At 38.8% G+C, this 18,156-nt stretch overlaps 1 protein-coding gene across 1 annotated transcript; it reads right to left on the bottom strand.

The window, feature by feature from the left end:
* Positions 1 to 10,379: 10,379 nt before the first annotated feature.
* LOC112701497 (uncharacterized) lies at positions 10,380 to 10,715 on the bottom strand. The gene has a single exon (XM_025752247.1). It carries the CDS (start codon positions 10,713 to 10,715, stop codon positions 10,380 to 10,382), a length of 336 nt encoding a protein of 111 aa, XP_025608032.1.
* Positions 10,716 to 18,156: the final 7,441 nt, after the last annotated feature.

Genomic DNA, 18,156 nt, shown 5'->3' with positions numbered 1-18,156 from the left:
AGCATGGAACTAGCGTTCAACGCCAGAAACATGCTACACATGGGCGTTGAACGCCCAGAACATGCATCACTTCAGCGTTTAAACGCCAGAATTGCATGCAAAGGCATTCTACATGCCTAATTGGTGCAGGGATGTAAATCCTTGACACCTCAGGATCTGTGGATCCCACAGGATCATCTCAGGATCTGCGGACCCCACAGGATCCCCACCTACCATATTCTCCCCTCTTCTCAACCTTCATCCTCTCTTTCCAATAAACACTCTTCCCCAAAATCCTTCACCAATCACCTCAATATCTCTTCCCAATTACCCCCTTTACCACTCACACCCATCCACTATGCCCCATAAACCCCACCTATCTTCAAAATTCAAATTTCTTTCCCACCCAAACCCACCCTAAATGGCCGAACATACTCCCTCAACCCTCACTATATAAACCCTCCATTCTTTTTCATTTTCACACAACACAAACCTCTCTTCTCCTTCTTGGCCGAATACACCTCTCCCCCTCTCCTCCATATTTTCTTCTTCTTCTTCTTCTCTTCATTCATCTCTTGCTCGAGGGTGAGCAATATTCTAAGTTTGGTGTGGTAAAAGTATAGTTTTTTTTTTGTTTTTCCATAACCATTGATGGCACCTAAGGCCGGAGAATCCTTTAGAAAAAGGAAAGGGAAGACAAAAGCTTCCACCTCCGAGTCATGGGAGATGGAAAGATTCATCTCCAAAGCCCATCAAGACCACTTCTATGATGTTGTGGCCAAGAAGAAGGTGATCCCCGAGGTCCCTTTCAAGCTCAAGAAAAATGAGTATCCGGAGATCCGACATGAGGTCTAAAGAAGAGGTTGGGAAGTTCTAACCAACCCCATCCAACAAGTCGGAATCTTAATGGTTCAAGAGTTCTATGCCAATGCATGGATCACTAGGAACCATGATCAAAGTAAGAATCCGAACCCAAAGAATTATCTTACAATGGTCCGGGGGAAATACTTAGATTTTAGTCCGAAAAATGTGAGGTTGGCGTTCAACTTGCCCATGATGCAAGGAGATGCACACCCCTACACTAGAAGGGTCAACTTTAATCAAAGGTTGGACCAAGTCCTTATGGACATATGTGTGGAAGGAGCTCAATGAAAAAGAGACTCCAAAGGCAAGCCGGTTCAACTAAAAAGACTGGACCTCAAGCCTGTGGCTAGAGGATGGTTGGAGTTCATCCAATGCTCCCTCATCCCCACTAGCAACCGATCTGAAGTTACTGTGGATCGGGCCATCATGATCCATAGCATCATGATTAGAGAGGAAGTAGAAATTCATGAAGTCATCTCCCTTGAATTCTACAAAATAGCCGATAAGTCCTCTACTTTGGCAAAGCTAGCTTTTCCTCATCTTATTTGCCATATATGTTACTCAGCTGGAGTCATCATAGAAGGAGACATCTCTATTGAGGAGGACAAGCCCATCACTAAGAAAAGGATGGAGCAAACAAGAGAGCCCACTCATGGAACCCAAGAGACGCATGAGGAAGCTCATCACCAAGAAATCCCGGAGATGCCTCAAGGGATGCACTTTCGTTCCAACAACTATTGGGAACAACTCAACACTTCCTTAGAAGATTTGAGTTACAATGTCGATCAATTAAGGGTGGAACATCAAGAACACTCCATCATTCTCCATGAAATTAGAGAAGATCAAAGAGCAATAAGGGAGGAGCAACAAAGGCAAGGAAGGGACATAGAAGAGCTTAAGGACATCATTGGTCCTTCAAGAAGAAGACGCCACTAAGGTGGATTCATTCTTTGTTCTTATTTTTTCTGTTTTTTGTTTTTATCTATGTTTTGTGTCTCTACTTCATGATCATTATTATGTAGTAACTATGTCTTAAAGCTATGAATAAATTTCATAAATCCTTCACCTCTCTTAAATGAAAAATGTTTTTAATTCAAAAGAACAAGAAGTACATAAATTTCAAAAATTGTCCTTGAATTTAGTTTAATTATATTGATGTGGTGACAATACTTTTTGTTTTCTGAATGAATGCTTAAACAGTGCATATTTTTTATCTTGTTGTTTATGAATGTTAAAATTGTTGGCTCATGAAAGAATGATGAAAAAGAGAAATGTTATTGATGATCTAAAAAATCATAAACTTGATTCTTGAAGCAAGAAAAAGCAGTGAATAGCCAATAGCCCTTAAAACCAAAAGGCAAGGGTAAAAATGATCTAAGGCTTTGAGAATCAATGGATAGGAGGGCCCAAGGAAATAAAATCCAGGCCTAAGCGGCTAAATCAAGCTGTCCCTAACCATGTGCTTGTGGCATGCAGGTCCAAGTGAAAAGCTTGAGATTGAGTGGTTAAAGTCGTGATCCAAAGCAAAAAGAGTGTGCTTAAGAGCTCTGGACACCTCTAACTGGGGACTCTAGCAAAGCTGAGTCACAATCTGAAAAGGTTCACCCAGTCATGTGTTTATGGAATTTATGTATCCGGTGGTAATACTGGAAAACAAAATGCTTAGGGCCATGGCCAAGACTCACAAAAGTAGCTGTGTTCAAGAATCAACAAACTTAACTAGGAGAATCAATAACACTATCTAAAATTCTAAGTTCTTATAGAAGCCAATCATTCTAAACTTCAAAGAAAAAAGTGAGATGCCAAAACTGTTCAGAAGCAAAAAGCTACAAGTCCCGCTCATATAATTAAAACTAATATTCATTGATATTTTGAAATTTATAGTATATCCTCTTCTTTTGATCCTAATTGATCTTCAGTTGCTTGGGGACAAGCAACAATTTAAGTTTGGTGTTGTGATGAGCGGATAATTTATACGCTTTTTGGCATTGTTTTTAGGTAGTTTTTAGTATGATCTAGTTACTTTTAGGGATGTTTTCATTAGTTTTTATGCTAAATTCACATTTCTGGACTTTACTATGAGTTTTTGTATTTTTCTATGATTTCAAGTATTTTCTGGCTGAAATTGAGGGACCTGAGCAAAACTCTGATAGGAGGCTGACAAAGGACTGCTGATGCTGTTGGAATCTGACCTTCCTGCACTCAAAATGGATTTTCTGGAGCTACAGAACGCCTAATGGCGCGCTCTTAACGGCTTTGGAAAGTAGACATCCAGAGCTTTCCAGCAATATATAATAGTCCATACTTTATTTGTAATTAGATGACGTAAACTGGCGCTCAACGCCAGTTCCATGCTGCATTCTGGAGTGAAACGCCAGAAACACGTCACGAACCAGAGTTGAACGCTCAAAACACGTTACAACTTGGCGTTCAACTCCAAGAGAAGTCTCAGCTCGTGGATAGATCAAGCTCAGCCCAAGCACATACCAAGTGGGCCCCGAAAGTGAATTTATGCATCAATTACTTACTTCTGTAAACCCTAGTAGCTAGTTTAGTATAAATAGAACATTTTACTAGTTTATTAGATGTCTTTTACTATCTAGTCTTTTGACCACGTTTAGGGGCTATCCATTTGGCCATGCCTGGACCTTCATCACTTATGTATTTTCAACGGTGGAGTTTCTACACACCATAGATCAAGGGTGTGGAGCTCTGCTGTACCTCAAGTTTTAATGTAATTACTACTATTTTCTATTCAATTCGACTTATTCTTATTCTAAGATATTCGTTGCACTTCAACATGATGAATGTGATGATCTGTGACACTCATCATCATTCTCACCTATGAACGCGTGACTGATAATCACTTCCGTTCTACCTTAGACCGGGCGCATATCTCTTGGATTCCTTAATCAGAATCTTCGTGGTATAAGCTAGAATTGATGGCGGCATTCATGGGAATCCGGAAAGTCTAACCTTGTCTGGAGTATTCCGAGTAGGATTCCTGGGATTGAATGACTGTGACGAGCTTCAAACTCGCGATTGCTGGGCATGATGACAAACGCAAAAGAATCAAGGGATTCTATTCCAGCATGATTGAGAACCGACAGATGATTAGCCGTGCTGTGACAGAGCATTTGGACCATTTTCACTGAGAGGATGGGATGTAGCCATTGACAACAGGGATGCCCTACATACAGCTTGCCATAGAAAGGAGTAACAAAGATTGGATAAAAGCAGTAGGAAAGCAGAGATTCGGAAGGAACACAGTACCTCCATACACTTATCTGAGATTTCCATCATTGAATTACATGAGTAACTCTATCTTTATTTTCTGTTTAAATTTATTATTATTATTTGAAAATCCAATAATCTCTTAATATAGTTGAATCCGCCTGACTGGGATTTACAAGATGACCATAGTTTGCTTCATACCAACAATCTCTGTGGGATCGACCCTTACTCACGTAAGGTATTACTTGGACGACCCAGTACAATTGCTGGTTAGTTGTGCGGAGTTGTGACTAAGTGTGATTCACATTTGAGAGCGCTACCAAGTCTTTGGAGCCATTGTTGATGATCACAATTTCATCCACCAGGCGTGCCACTTAGTATCGAAGGCGTGGCACGCCAGCTCAATCATCCTACTTTGGCATGCCACTTGAACATCCAGGCGTGGCACACCAACCTCTAGGACCAAGGCAAATGAAGGGCGTGACACGCCAGTCTCATGGCGTGGCACGCTGGTAGTGTTTTCCAGAGGAGAGATTAAAGGGCCAGTGAACTCAGGCATGCCACTTGGGAGATGAGGCGTGGTACGCCAGCAAAAAGATGAAGCAAATGAAAGGCATGACATGCCAGCCTCATGGCGTGGCATGTTGGTAGTATTTTCCAGAGAGGAAGAAGAGAAGTTAGTGAACTCAGGGGTGCGACTTGGGAGATGAGGCGTGGCACGCCAGCAAGAAGGTGAAGCTTTAAGAGGGGCGTGGCACGCCAGACCCAGGGGGTGCCACGTTGGTACAAATTTCCAGAAGTATGGAGACGAGGAGGATGACCTTGGGCATGCCACTTGGTGTCGAAGGCGTGGCACGCCAAGTTACTTGGCCATTTAAAATGTCCTGGGCGTGCCACTTTGGCTCGAAGGTGTGGCATGCCAGGGGTGAAACAGAGGTCGGTGTGCCACTTGAATGGTGAGGTGTGGCACGCCGAGTCAGAAACAGAGGGAGCGCGACACGCCAGAAAAGCGCCAGTCACACGCCAGCTGGAAGATCACGTTTGTTGAGTTTCTTTTCCCTCCAAATTGTAATTTTCTTTTCACTTTTGTAATTTTCCTTTATTTTCTAGATCTAGGAGTGGTATAAATACCCTTGGAAGTATTGGAAAAGGGTTAGCAAGTCACAGAGTTTAGTTTTGATTTCACTTTTTACTTTTCACACTTCATCTCTTCCATCTTTTGTACTTTCTCTCTGAGCTATGAGTAGCTAAATTCCCTCTTATTGAGAGAGGGAGCTCTATTGTACTTGATGGATTAATGATAGTGAATTTCTTCTTCTCTTCATCTTCTCTTTGATTTGCTAGAAGAAATTTTGATTTTCATGCTTAGTGTTCAATTAACTTAGAAAAGAGATTGAATGCAAAATGGGTTTCATGGAAACCTTGGAAAAGGAAATATGAAACCATGCTAGAAATCCCTTCTCACACTTGAGTAGAATCTGGGTTTTGGTGTTTGGATATGGTGACATACAATCCTCCCTCTACTTGGACCTATGATGATGTGTGGTATAATCAGGGACCGAGCATATCTCTCTTCATGAGCAATTAGACCAAGGAATTGGCTATTGATCAAGATCTGAGAGATTGAGTCACCAAAGGATTGGGGCTTAATCAATCATGATTGCCAAGAGGTCAATGAGTTGTATGATTGAAGAGGATATGAGCTGGATTTAATCCAAAGAGATAATATCTCCTGATCTCAATAAATTCCCCCCATTCTTATCTCTCCCATTCTTTTATAGCTTTACTTACATTTTTGCAAAATCCCATTCCCCTTTACATTCCTGTTATTTTCATTTCTGTACTTTATTACTTTCCTTTATTCTTTTGCCATTTATGTTTCTGCCATTTATAATTCTGCACTTACAACGTATTCTGTTGACCTTGACTAATTCACGAATTAATTAAAATTGCTCAAATCTACCAATCTCTGTAGATACGATCCCACTCCACTGTGGGTTAATAATTGACGATAATTTTGGTGCGCTTGCCAAGAGCGGATTTATGAATATTATTGGAAAGAGGTAGTGAATTCCGCCCATCAGAGAGTGTGTTGTATAATTAGTGACCAAGCTTCATCTCTTTTCATGAGCAATTAGATAAAGGAATTGGCAATTGATCAAGTTTAGAGAGATTGAATTACCAAGGGACTAGGATTTGATCACTCATGATTGCCAAGAGATCAATGAGTTGCATGATTGAGGAAAAGATGAGAATGTATTGATCAGGAGAACACAATATCTCCTGAACCCAATGAATCTCCCTATTCTTATCTTCCACTTCTTTAGTATTTTTTATTCCATTTAATTCAACTCCCCTTACCTTTTCATTCAGTCATTTACATTCCATTTACTTTATGCAATTTAAATTTCCAGCTCATTACATTTATGCTCTTTAATTCAGTCATTTAGTTTCATGCTCATTTACAATTCAGTCATTTATTTTACTGCTACTCAATACCCCGTTAACTATTTGTTTGACTAGAATATCCAATTGCCTAAAGTTTCTCAATCTATCATTCTCTGTGGGATCGACCTTACTCTAAGTGAATTATTACTTGGCTACGATCCGGTATACTTGCCGGAGGAATATTGTAGTAATATAAATTCCGTATCATGTGGCTTAAAATCAAAACCGTTCTTAACATCTTCTCTTTGATTAATTGACCAAGACATTGGAAATTAATTAAGTTAAGAGAAATTAGATTGCCAAGATATTGGAATTTAATTATAAATGGTTTTCTGTGAAAAGATTTTTGCATGAATCAAAGTTTTGAAAACACAAGTGTTGTGCTTAAAAAGATTTAGCATCCCCGAAGCCTTTAACATTCTCTATCTTGATTTCTTTCTAATTTTTTAAGCTTTCCCTCGTCTAATAATCTAAACAAAAATCAATTCTCACTTCTCTATCTCTTCCAATTCACGAACTAACTTTCTCTTGCCAAGGTGTGATTAATCTAATTAGAGGTATAACTAGACGTTGCTTGCTTCAATCCATTAATTTTCGTGCGAATGATATCCACTAGACGTGGTATTACTTGATACGATACGATTTGGTGTATTTGCCAATAGTATGAGCGTATTGATGTGGATTTTATACCACAAACTACCGGCAAGTGCACCGGATCGTACCAAGTAATACCACGTGAATAGGTTATCATTTCCATGAGGATTAATAGATTAAGCAAGCAGTGGTCAATTGATTATTCTAGTTAGATAAGTAAAAATGAAGGTTTTCTATAGCAAATAGCATAAATAGTGAATTAAATAAAACAAGCAGTAGATGTGTGAAAGATAATATGAGAGAAAAGTTAAGGTATCGAAGATATTTAGATTTTCGGAGTAACAATTATCATCATCTGAATTGATCATCCAATGCTACAATTCATAAAAAACCTTAAGTGATTGAATCCCAATTTCTTGGCAATTCAATTTCTTCTAACCTAATCAACTGTTAACTTCTTGAACAATTAATTATGCTAAAAGGTTAAGCATAATTTCTGGTTTATATGCCACACAATTTTCAAGAACCCAAAAAAAACCTGATTCTATGTCACTTATCAAATTAGTTCTAGAAAATTAAAAAATTATGAGAAAGAGTCTCAAGCCTAATTCCAATTATTTTAACTTTTCGAAGATTCAGAGGAATCCAATTCAAATTAACGTTATTTTCCAATGTGCTATAATCCTTAAGATGAAGAATGAAACTCACTTCTTGAATAACAATCAGTGCATTAATCAAAATAGAAGAATAATTGTATCAATCCATCAAAATAAGTAGAGCCTATATCCTTAACAATGAAAATTTAGTTGCTCATGGTGCAGAAAAAATCCTAAAAAGTGAAAACTGAAAAAGTGTGGAGAGAAGAGAGAAAGCCTGCAGGGCTTCAAATTCCTCCTTTGATATTCAATCATAAATTATTCAAACTCAAATCAAAATAAAAGCTAATCATATTGTTTCTTTTAATTTAAAACAAATGAGATTTGTGTGATTCCATTCAGAAATGTGGTGAAAGATATTGTCCTTGAGGTATGATGGGTTGTTCTTGTTGTGGTGGAGGAGCTTGTGGAGCTTTTTCTTCTTTGGCTTGATCTCTTCTCTGAACCGCCACCCTTGCATGTTCCATTGTTTTCTTGGAGATTGGTCTTTCAATAGAGATGAGAAAGTCATTCTCCACGTTCACCCTTGCTGCTTCATAGAGGCGGTGAATGAGATGTGGAAAAGTCAAATTTGTGTGTGAGGAAGGATTTAAGGCAATGTTGTATATTTGTTGAGGAATTATTTCTTCCATATTTATCTCATACCCTATCATAATGCAGTGAAACATGATGGCTCTGTCTAGTATGACCTCAGAGTGGTTGCTTGTTGGAATAATGGATTGTTGAATGAACTCTAACCACTCTCTTTCCACTGGTTTGAGGTCACTCCGCCCCAATTGGTTCGAATGGCCGTCCGTCTCCATTCATCACTGAGCACCCGGGAGATAAATGTCTTTGAGCACTTAGGTGTACCTCCGATCCTAGCTCATCCTCTCACTGTAATTGTCCATCCGTGGGGGGTTACTTGGAGGTGAAAGTTGGAAGATCTCCCTTATTCTCCTTGAACTAAAGTTTAAAGCTTTTTTCCGTGCGTAGGTTTGGTGATCATTTGCATTCACAATATGAATATCTCTATATGTAATCCAAGCATTACTAAAGAACTCTTGGACTTTCAATTGACCGACTTCGGTGTGTGGATCACAAAGAATTTTCCAACCTCTTTTTGCAGTTTGGTGCCAGATTTTCGGATATTCATTCGACTTGAGATCAAATTTAACCTCTGAAATCACCTTCTTCTTGCTCGTGAGCTCAAAGAAATGCTCTTCATGCAATTTGGAGTGGAACCTTGTGGAATCAAAAGAGCTGGTTGCTTGTTCCTTCCCTTTTCTCTTCCTTGATGATGATTCATGAACCTTGGGTGCCATTGATAAAAATTAAAAAGCTTGCTCGATAACACCAAACCTGAAGATTTGCTTGTCCCCAAGTAAAAATAGAAGAAAATAGAAGAAAAAAGAAGACAGACAAAAATAGAGGGAGCAAGCTAGGATAGGGTGGCAGCGCGTGAGAGAGGGGGGAGGGTGGAGATCGAGAAAAAAGTAAATGGAATAGGGGAAGATGGAGGGAGTTACGCATGTATTGTTGTTGTCGGGAGAGGGAAAATTGAGATGGGAAGAGTTGGGGAAAAGAGGGTGGGGAAGAATGATATGTGAACAAAAAAAAGGGAAGATATATGATGGAGGTATAATAGAAAGTGATTTGGGGGTTGGGTTACATATAAGAAAAGAAAAGAAGAAAAAAGGTTAGGGAAGGGGGTTAACTGAGGAAAAGAAAGAGAATATAGGGGAGCTAAAAGATATGGGGAAATGGAAGATTGGGAGTAGATAAGGATGGAACATGGCTGAAGAGGGATAGGGGGTTAGGTTGAGGGAATCAAGGGGGGGTGAGAATAGGTTTCAGGAGAGATAAGGGGGAAAAATTCGAAATTCGAATTCTAAAAACAAAGAAAACGGACCTGGCACTAAACGTCAGCTACTTTTGTTCTTTTTTTAATATGGCAGTAAACGCCACAATCTGGTGCTAGCGCTAAGGTGGTAGTGAAGGATCCTCTTTTTTTAGTATTCTTCGCCGCGATAAGTTGCTAAACGCCAGTCTTCTAGAATGTGTCCCTCCTTGCTCGTCAAACTCGCTTTAAACACCCAGAAGTGGTGCTAAACACCGAGTTGGCAGAATGCTTGCCCCCCTTTGCGTAAGTCTTGGCATTAAACGTTGCTCACTGGTGCCAAACGCCAGGCTGCCAGTGAGCTCCCTAACTTGCAAAAAGTCTTTCTGCCTGTTCCAAGCTTCCCTGTTTCTATTTCAATGGTATTGCATGAATCAAATAAATATAAAAATAAAGAAAACTAAGGAATAAGGGAAGAATAAAAACAAAATAATGAAATGAAAGGATACTAAAGATTGGGTTGGCTCCCAACAACCCCTTCTTTAACGTCACTAGCTTGATGGTTCAATCCTACTAGGTTAGGAGATGAGTAGTCCTTCGATGATCGACGTTGCCACCATCAAGATAGTGCTTCAACCTATGGCCATTGATAGTGAATCTCCTATCGGAGTTCTCTTCCATGACTTCCACATGGCCATAAAAAGATACTTTAGTGACTAGAAAAGGCTCTGATAACCTTGATTTCTGCTTCCTTGGAAAGATCTTGAGTTAAAGAAGAGTACTTTCTAGCCTGACTTAAATGTTTTAGTGGTTATTTTCTTGTCATGCCACAGTTTGGTCTTCTCCTTGTAAATTTTGGCATTCTCATACGCTGCTATTTTGAATTCATCAAGCTCATTGAGTTGGAGAAGTCTCTTTTCTTCTGCAGCCTTGAGATCAAAGTTGAGGAACTTAGTAGCCCAGTAAGGTCTATGTTCCAACTCCACAGGAAAATGACAGGCCGTGCCATACACCAACTGATAAGGAGACCTACCAATAAGAGTCTTGAAAGCTGTCCGGTAAGCGTAGAGAGCATCATCTATCTTCCTAGCCCAGTCCTTCCTTGAGGTGCTCATGGTCATCTCTAAGATCCACTTGAGTTCTCTGTTAGAAACCTCTACCTGTCTACTTGTCTAAGCATGATAGGGGATAGTCACCTTATGTCGGACTCCATATCTCTAAAGAAGAGAATCCAACTGTTTGTTGTAGAAGTGACTTCCCCCCATCACTGATCAAGGTCCTTGGGACACCAAACCCGCTTAATATATACATTTGGAGAAAGTTCATCACAACTTTGGCATCATTTGTAGTTAGAGGTATTGCCTCCACCTTGGACACATAATCTACAAGCACCAATATGTAGTTGTTTGAGTATGATTGGGGAGGGGGGAGGCCCTATGAAGTCTATGTCCCATACATCAAACAATCTACTTCCAATATAGCTTGTTGTGGCATTTCGTTATGTGACAAACCTCATTTTGAGGGTTTATCTTGTGCTGATTTTAGGGGTTTCATCAATGATTCCACACACTTTCTATATGAGAATATAAGAGTTTGCATTCCTTTCCTAGTTTTGCCTCGTGAATGAAAACATGCTTATTTTGCACTAAAATAGATACATTTCTAATCTTCTCTTGATGCCATTCGATGCCGTGACTTGTGTGTTAAGTGGTTTCAGGATATAGAGTAGGAATGGACAGGAAAAGAGAAGGAAGACGGGTGCAAAGGAAGGAAGCATGAGAATTGAGCTTTGGAAATTTCCGCATAGGCGCGTGCGCGCACTTGGCGCGCCCGCGCGGATAAGAGCAACGTGAAGCTGAGACTAAGAGCCAAGCCACGAGCCGGCTTGAGTAGCGGCTAAGCCAGGATCCTCATCGACGCGCACGCGTACATCACGCCTCCGCGCACATTACAAGACGCCTCAACAGCGCGTACGCGTACCCTGCGCGTGCGCGCCGATTTGCGAATGTGTTTTTTTTAAGAAGTCACGTGACTTAGGCGTGGAGGTAGTTAAGAATCCCACTTTTGGGAAATGCCTTGGCGGGAAAAGGCTTAAAAGACTAAGGGAGCAAGGGTAAAAGACACTTAGTTCATTTTGCTAGATTTTAGATATTTTGGGAGGAGAGTTAGTTTTCACTTTTGGGGGAGAGAAGAAGAGGAAAAGATTCCAAGCTCTTCACTAGGGTTCATCTTCACCCAATTTCTGAATTTTCAATCATTTTTGGTGAGATCCATTACAATTCTCATTCCATCTTACTCATGTCATAGATTTTTCTTCTCCAAATTCAAGTAGTTGTAATTGATCAACTCTCATAGATCTAGAATTTAATGTTGCAATTTTGAATTTCATTAACTCTTTGAGAATTGCTTTCCATTGCTACTCTTTGAGGCTTGGTGATAGATTCTTGTGTTGCAATACTTTCAATTCTATTTTTCTTCTCATTTTACTATGACTTTCCTTTTTGCTCATTACATGTTTGATAAAATGTCAACACTAGCCATGGAGTAGAGTTTTTGTACTTGGCATGGGGTTTGGTCATTGGAAGAAGTTGAATAGTTATATCAATAGTTGATTTGGAATTAGGGATTGCTAGTTGGCTTGGAGTGCACTAAAGCTAGATTCCCATGAGGTGAAGCTAGGACTTGTGACTCAAGTTGATTGTTTTCATTTGATTTTCTTCTATACTTAGGGGATAACTAAATGAAGCAAGGCCTAATTGTTGTCAACATTGAATGGACTATAAGGATAGAATTTCTAATGCCAACCCTAAGCCAAGTCTTTTGATAATTGATTGTTTGTTTCTCATTACTTTGCTAAACTTTCAAAGAATTCCAACAAGGCTTACTAAATCAATAAGATGCACATTTTGGCAATTCCAAGGGAGAACGACTCGGGAGACTAGTACTCTCGGATATAGATTGTAGATTTGTTTGATGATGAATTTTGCGTTGGTTTAGACTATACTACGATTGATCACTTGATAAATTCTATACCGGCAAAAATTCATTCGTCATTATGCTTGGACAAATTCCCAGCTCTCTGGTACTGGTCATAGTTTTTCACAAATTCTTTAGCATCTCTAAAGAGAGTAGCTCAATAGAAACCACATTGGAGGACCTTTACTACATTCCTCTCTCCACTAAAATGGCCACGATATTTGGAACCATGACAATTCTAGAGCATTTTCTTTGTTTCTTCATCTGAAATGCACCTTTAGATGATCCCATCTGAGCACCTTTTGAATAAGTAAGGTTCTTTTCACAAGAAATACTTGGCATTATGGAGTAATTTCTTAATCTGTTGTTTAGTGAATTCCTTGGGGATGATTTTGCTGGCATTTTAGTTTGTTATGTCTGCAATCCAAAGGCTCCATGTATAATAAAGAGTTGCTCGTCAAGAAAAGCTTCATGTATTAGAGTGGAGGGGGGGACTACTACTTCTTCAAGTTCAATTCTAGAGAGGTGATCAGCTACTTGGTTTTCTGAACCCTTCCGGTCTCTAATCTCAATGTCAAACTCTTGAAAAAGAAGTACCAACCTAATTAACCTGGGTATAACGTCCTGTTTGGTCAAAAGATACTTAAGAGTAGCATGGTCAGTGTAAACGACGACTTTTGAACCAATCAAATAGGACTTAAACTTATCAAATGCATATACCACAACTAACAGTTCTTTTTCTGTAGTAGTGTAATTTTTTTGCTCCACTACAAATTCTATGTACTGGGCGCCCAACACCAAGACTTGGAGCTTGGCTCCAAAGGCAATTATCACTCCCAGGATTCAAAAAATTGCTTCAATCCCAACGCCACTTCACCACGCCCGGGTTTAATGTATAACCAATTCTCAGGAAGCTTTAATTCAATCCACGATTCAAGATTTAAAAGATTAGTTAGTAACAACCTCTTCTAGAAAGATAAGATTTGGTTGTTAGGATTATATTTGATTAAGATTTGAATTTGAATAAGTTATTTTTTTCTTTGAAGATTATAAGACCTAAAATTTTTGAAAAATCTTATTATAAGTCAATTTCAATTTATTTATTCATTAAAGATTTTAATTTCAGAAATTATTTTATTAAAACTAATTAAATCAAGTTTTGATAATTAAATTAGAATTTTTATCTAATTTTACAATTATTGGATAATTTTCATATTTAAATTATAATGTTTAGTAATTGTAAAATAATAAGAATTTTATATACATTGATTTAAATAATTAAGATTTTCGAATTTAATACATTAATTTTTATGAATAAAAATAATTATATTATCTCTAACTCTTATATTAGATTATTTATTTTAAAAATAATTTGTAAATTAATGAATAAATAGTATTTTTATACATAATTATTGTTAAATTAAAATTGGTTTTCAATTACTATATTATCCCTATTTTTTTGAAATTATCAACCTACCCTTACTCCTTTTTCTCAAATCAAAATCTTAACACTAATTTCATTTTAACCCACACTTCCCACTCACACACACACACCATTACCTTAACCCTCCTCCATGCCCAAAAGAAGAAAGGAAAGAGATAGAGAGAGTGAGCCAGCAGGAGGAGGAGAGGAAGGGCGCGTCACCGATAGGGCTTGGGCTATCGTCGTATCATCGTCGAGCTGGAGGGACATATCGCCTCCAAGCCTCGCCGTCGAAGCTCCATGTCATTGCTGCCATAATTCACGAAGAGAGAAAGAGAGAGAGAGAGAGAGAGAGCAGCGCCAAGAAGGAGAGCTCCAGGAAGAAGCTACTGTCGCCACCCCTGCTCTGCCGCTGCCGTAAAGTCACCCACTGCCGTCGCTGTTCCTTCGTTGTCGTTGTTCCTTCGTAGTTGTCGTAGCTAGGTTACTGGGAATATGAGCAAGGCACAAGGAGAGAGAAATCATACGCCATCGTTGATTTGGACGGGGTCGCCGTCAAACTGCTGCTGAAGGCTATGCTGCCGTGCCTTTGGCCGCCGGAAAGTCACACTGACGTCACCACTGCCAGAGTTTTTGGTTGCTAGGTATGGTGCTGTTGTCACTGGAACCACTGTCGGGGTTGTTGCTGCTCGGTTTAGTTGTTCTTCTTTTCTTACGGTAAGCGTTTACGTTCCGGAACCTTTGAAAATTATTATTCTATTATGTTTGGTTAGAGAATCTAAGATTTTAGTAATATAGGGTTGAGTCCCAGTTATTGTGAGTCATGATTGAAGATGCTGCTATTGCGAACCAAGAGAAAAAGGTGTTTTTGCACGTTTTATAGCTTTCGGGTTTCGATAATCGAGGTAGGGACACTTTCCTTAAACTCATGTTCTTGTCAAGAATTGTTATAAGTTGATATTGATGCTGTCATGGCCCAAAATGAGCCATGACCGGCGCTCAGAAAAATAATCCTTAGCAAGCCTAACCGACTCAAAGATAAATTGAATAAGAAAATTACAAATATTTGAAATAAATTTACAGTTTCTAAAATGAATAATTACATATTTTTAATAAAAGGTAAAATAAATAAATATGGATGGATCCTGCCTGTGACATATGGAGCATATACATCTAGGAACTCGACAAAAATAGATACTCATTGCAGATCGTGACTCTTAATTAGAAAATCTCACTTAGTCAAGTATTTGTTCCTGAAAAGTATTTTTAGAAAAAGGGGTGAGTTTTGCAACCCAGTGACTAGAAAATACATCTATAATCCACATGAGACCATATAAACAATATTATCAAAGTAATTTAAATTAGAAAATAGCAGTTGATAATAATAAGTGAATCAATAAGGGAGTTCTCATACAGAAATCAAATCAAAAGTCCACACTTGGGAGGCTCCACCTCTAAGGGTAGCCCTTTCCTCTCGTGTGTCCGTACAGAATAACAGATCCAACATGTGGCCTACACGTTAGGCTAGCAACGCCCCTGCTAGCTGAGGTCTGAGTTAGATGCATCTAAGTTAACGTCATAACCACCGTTAACTACGGTTTTCTAATACAAGGCTCCCAAACCAATTCAAAACATATAATTTCAAATATAACAAATCTTTGATCTTTCAAATATATAATGTATCGAGTCAAATCAAATCAGATAATACTTTCTCATCCAAATCATATTCAATCATATTTTCTCAATCTTAAGGCACTTCAAACATATTTCACGATTTTAAAATAAGTGAGTACCAACAAAATATTAATGCTTCAAAAATACATATTCAAATAAAATCAAATACTTCAAAATAATATAAAACTTCTTCAAACATACATATAGTCTCATAAAAATATATAGCCTCATGTGCATATTAAAATGAGCTTAACAAGGATAAACATTTAGTTGTAATAAATCAATTAGTAAAACTAATTTAAAATCATTTGATAATAATCTTTGTAAGTTAACTAAGTTCAAAGCACCGTATACCAAAATAATTATAGACGTAAAGCCAAATAATTATAAATGTAAAGTCTACTCACAACTTGGTCCCAAGGGACCGAAGAAACTGAAACCGAAGTGCCAAATTAAAAGGGTGAAGATGGTTAGAATAGAATGGGTTGAAAGGACGTAGAATTTAAACCGAGGCAGTAGCAAAAACTCCGACTAATCCCGCAGCAACAACTTTGTTATAGTCACAGCTATGGCGGCTGAAACAGAATAGAACGGAAACAAGGTAGCATCAATGGAATAGTAGCAGAGCAAAAGTGGAAACGAGGCAAGTTAAAGAAAATGACCTGGACCAAAACAGAGGCACTTCGACGATGTTTTTTTTTTCCAGAAACCGCAACAGCAAAGAAGATCCGGTAGGAAGCTTAAACCGGAAGCAGAGGCAACTACCAGCAGTGACGCCAGCAAGGACGACTCTGATGGTGGTGCGCAGCTTGACAGTGACCTCCTTCCCCAGCAACGGCAACAGCAGCGATAGCTCACACCACCGGTACCCTTCTTCCGGCGACGAGCTCTATTGCGCTCTCCTTCCCCTTTCATGAAGTCTCTCTCTCTCTTCGGCCTCCTCCGTGACACAGTAGTTCGACGGCAGTGAGGCTGGCTTCAGCGGTCGTGGCTAGGGCTCCAGCAGTGACGGCGATGGAACCTCCTCTGTTCACCATGCCTCTCTTCTGCGCGCTCTTCTCTCTCCTCGGACTCCCCTCAGAGGCGCGACGGTCCTCCACGCGCAACCACCTCTTGCAGGCACCACGACATCAGCGTGGCCCTAACCAGCGTCGTCCTCCTTCCCCACCCCCTTCTTCCTTTCTTCTCTTTCTACGTTTTCCTCTCTCTTTTTCCTCCTTTCATTTTCAGCTGTGTGTGTGTTAGGAGAGGGTTAGGGTTTGGTTTGGGAAAAAAGAGAGTAAGGGTATTGTAGGGATTTTAATTTTCGCCCTCGAAAATTCAAAAATTGATATAATCTGTAAAACGTACATCGTTTTAGCACTTTACCGAACATGAGAAAGAAGTATAACGAGCTGTAGAAGTTACAAGATAGGTTTTTGTTAAAATGATGTGATTAGCATTCACCTACTCTTGTTCCCTTGACAACTTAGATATACATAGTACTTTTCACTTAGTTTGTCAATCTCCTCAAAATATACTTTTACTTCATAATCTCTTGGTTCTGGTGTACATCTGCTTGGTAGTAACCGGTCTTACGTCAAGCCTTAGAATTACGACTTTTTGAACTTTATCAATAAGTTGTGTCCTAACAAACTAACATATCGCTTACTATATCTCGGAATCACACGAGATCGAAACAAGCTCAAATTTACTCAAAAGGACACAAAACCTGGGAAGAGAAGAGCAAACATAACAGATGGTGTTTGCACAAATGTAGAAGGATGCTTAAGATTGCAACTAAGCAATGCTGTATAGAAATAATTAAGTGTGCCAGAAAGAGTCAATCGCATCTTAACAAGGAAATCTAAATCAAGAAACTTTAATAGTAACAATTAAAGAAAATATGGTATATTAGGTCAAAACAGGTCAAAGAAGTATAAAGTTCATGAAAAGAGGTTAACCAAAATCAATGGCTATTTTTACAAAGATTTAAAAGGATGATTAGGGACACGATCAGGTAAGAGAAGAATCAAATCAAAAAAACTTTTTCCAAAGAAGATCTGGAACAAGAATTCCAAGAGAATACTAGAAGATATGATGTAACATAGTAAGGCAATTTCAAATTACATCAAGGAGTTATTTAGTTCACGTAAGGGATGCAATGTCAACACATGTGTTGTCGAGAATATATGGTATAGCCAAAAGCACGATCAGATTGAGATATGCATAAGATGTAGGACATGAAATAAAATAATCAAATTTCATTTCAACAAGAATTGAAACAATGAACTCCCAATATGAAATATAGAAGAAGGAACGATTCGTCAAATCACGTGGCACAATTATAGCACATACTTCAACACAAACTATCCCAAGAAGAATACCTAATGTTCCCAAACATAACAATTACCATTACTTGGATAAAGAAACGAAGGAATTTAGAAGAACTATTCCTTGCAGGTTATAAATTCTACCCCTTTGTATGCACCATACTCAATAATCATACC

The sequence above is a fragment of the Arachis hypogaea genome, chromosome 7 (assembly GCF_003086295.3).
Source record: "Arachis hypogaea cultivar Tifrunner chromosome 7, arahy.Tifrunner.gnm2.J5K5, whole genome shotgun sequence".
Lineage (NCBI taxonomy): Eukaryota > Viridiplantae > Streptophyta > Magnoliopsida > Fabales > Fabaceae > Arachis > Arachis hypogaea.
This window is presented reverse-complemented; position numbering and strand designations above follow the sequence as displayed.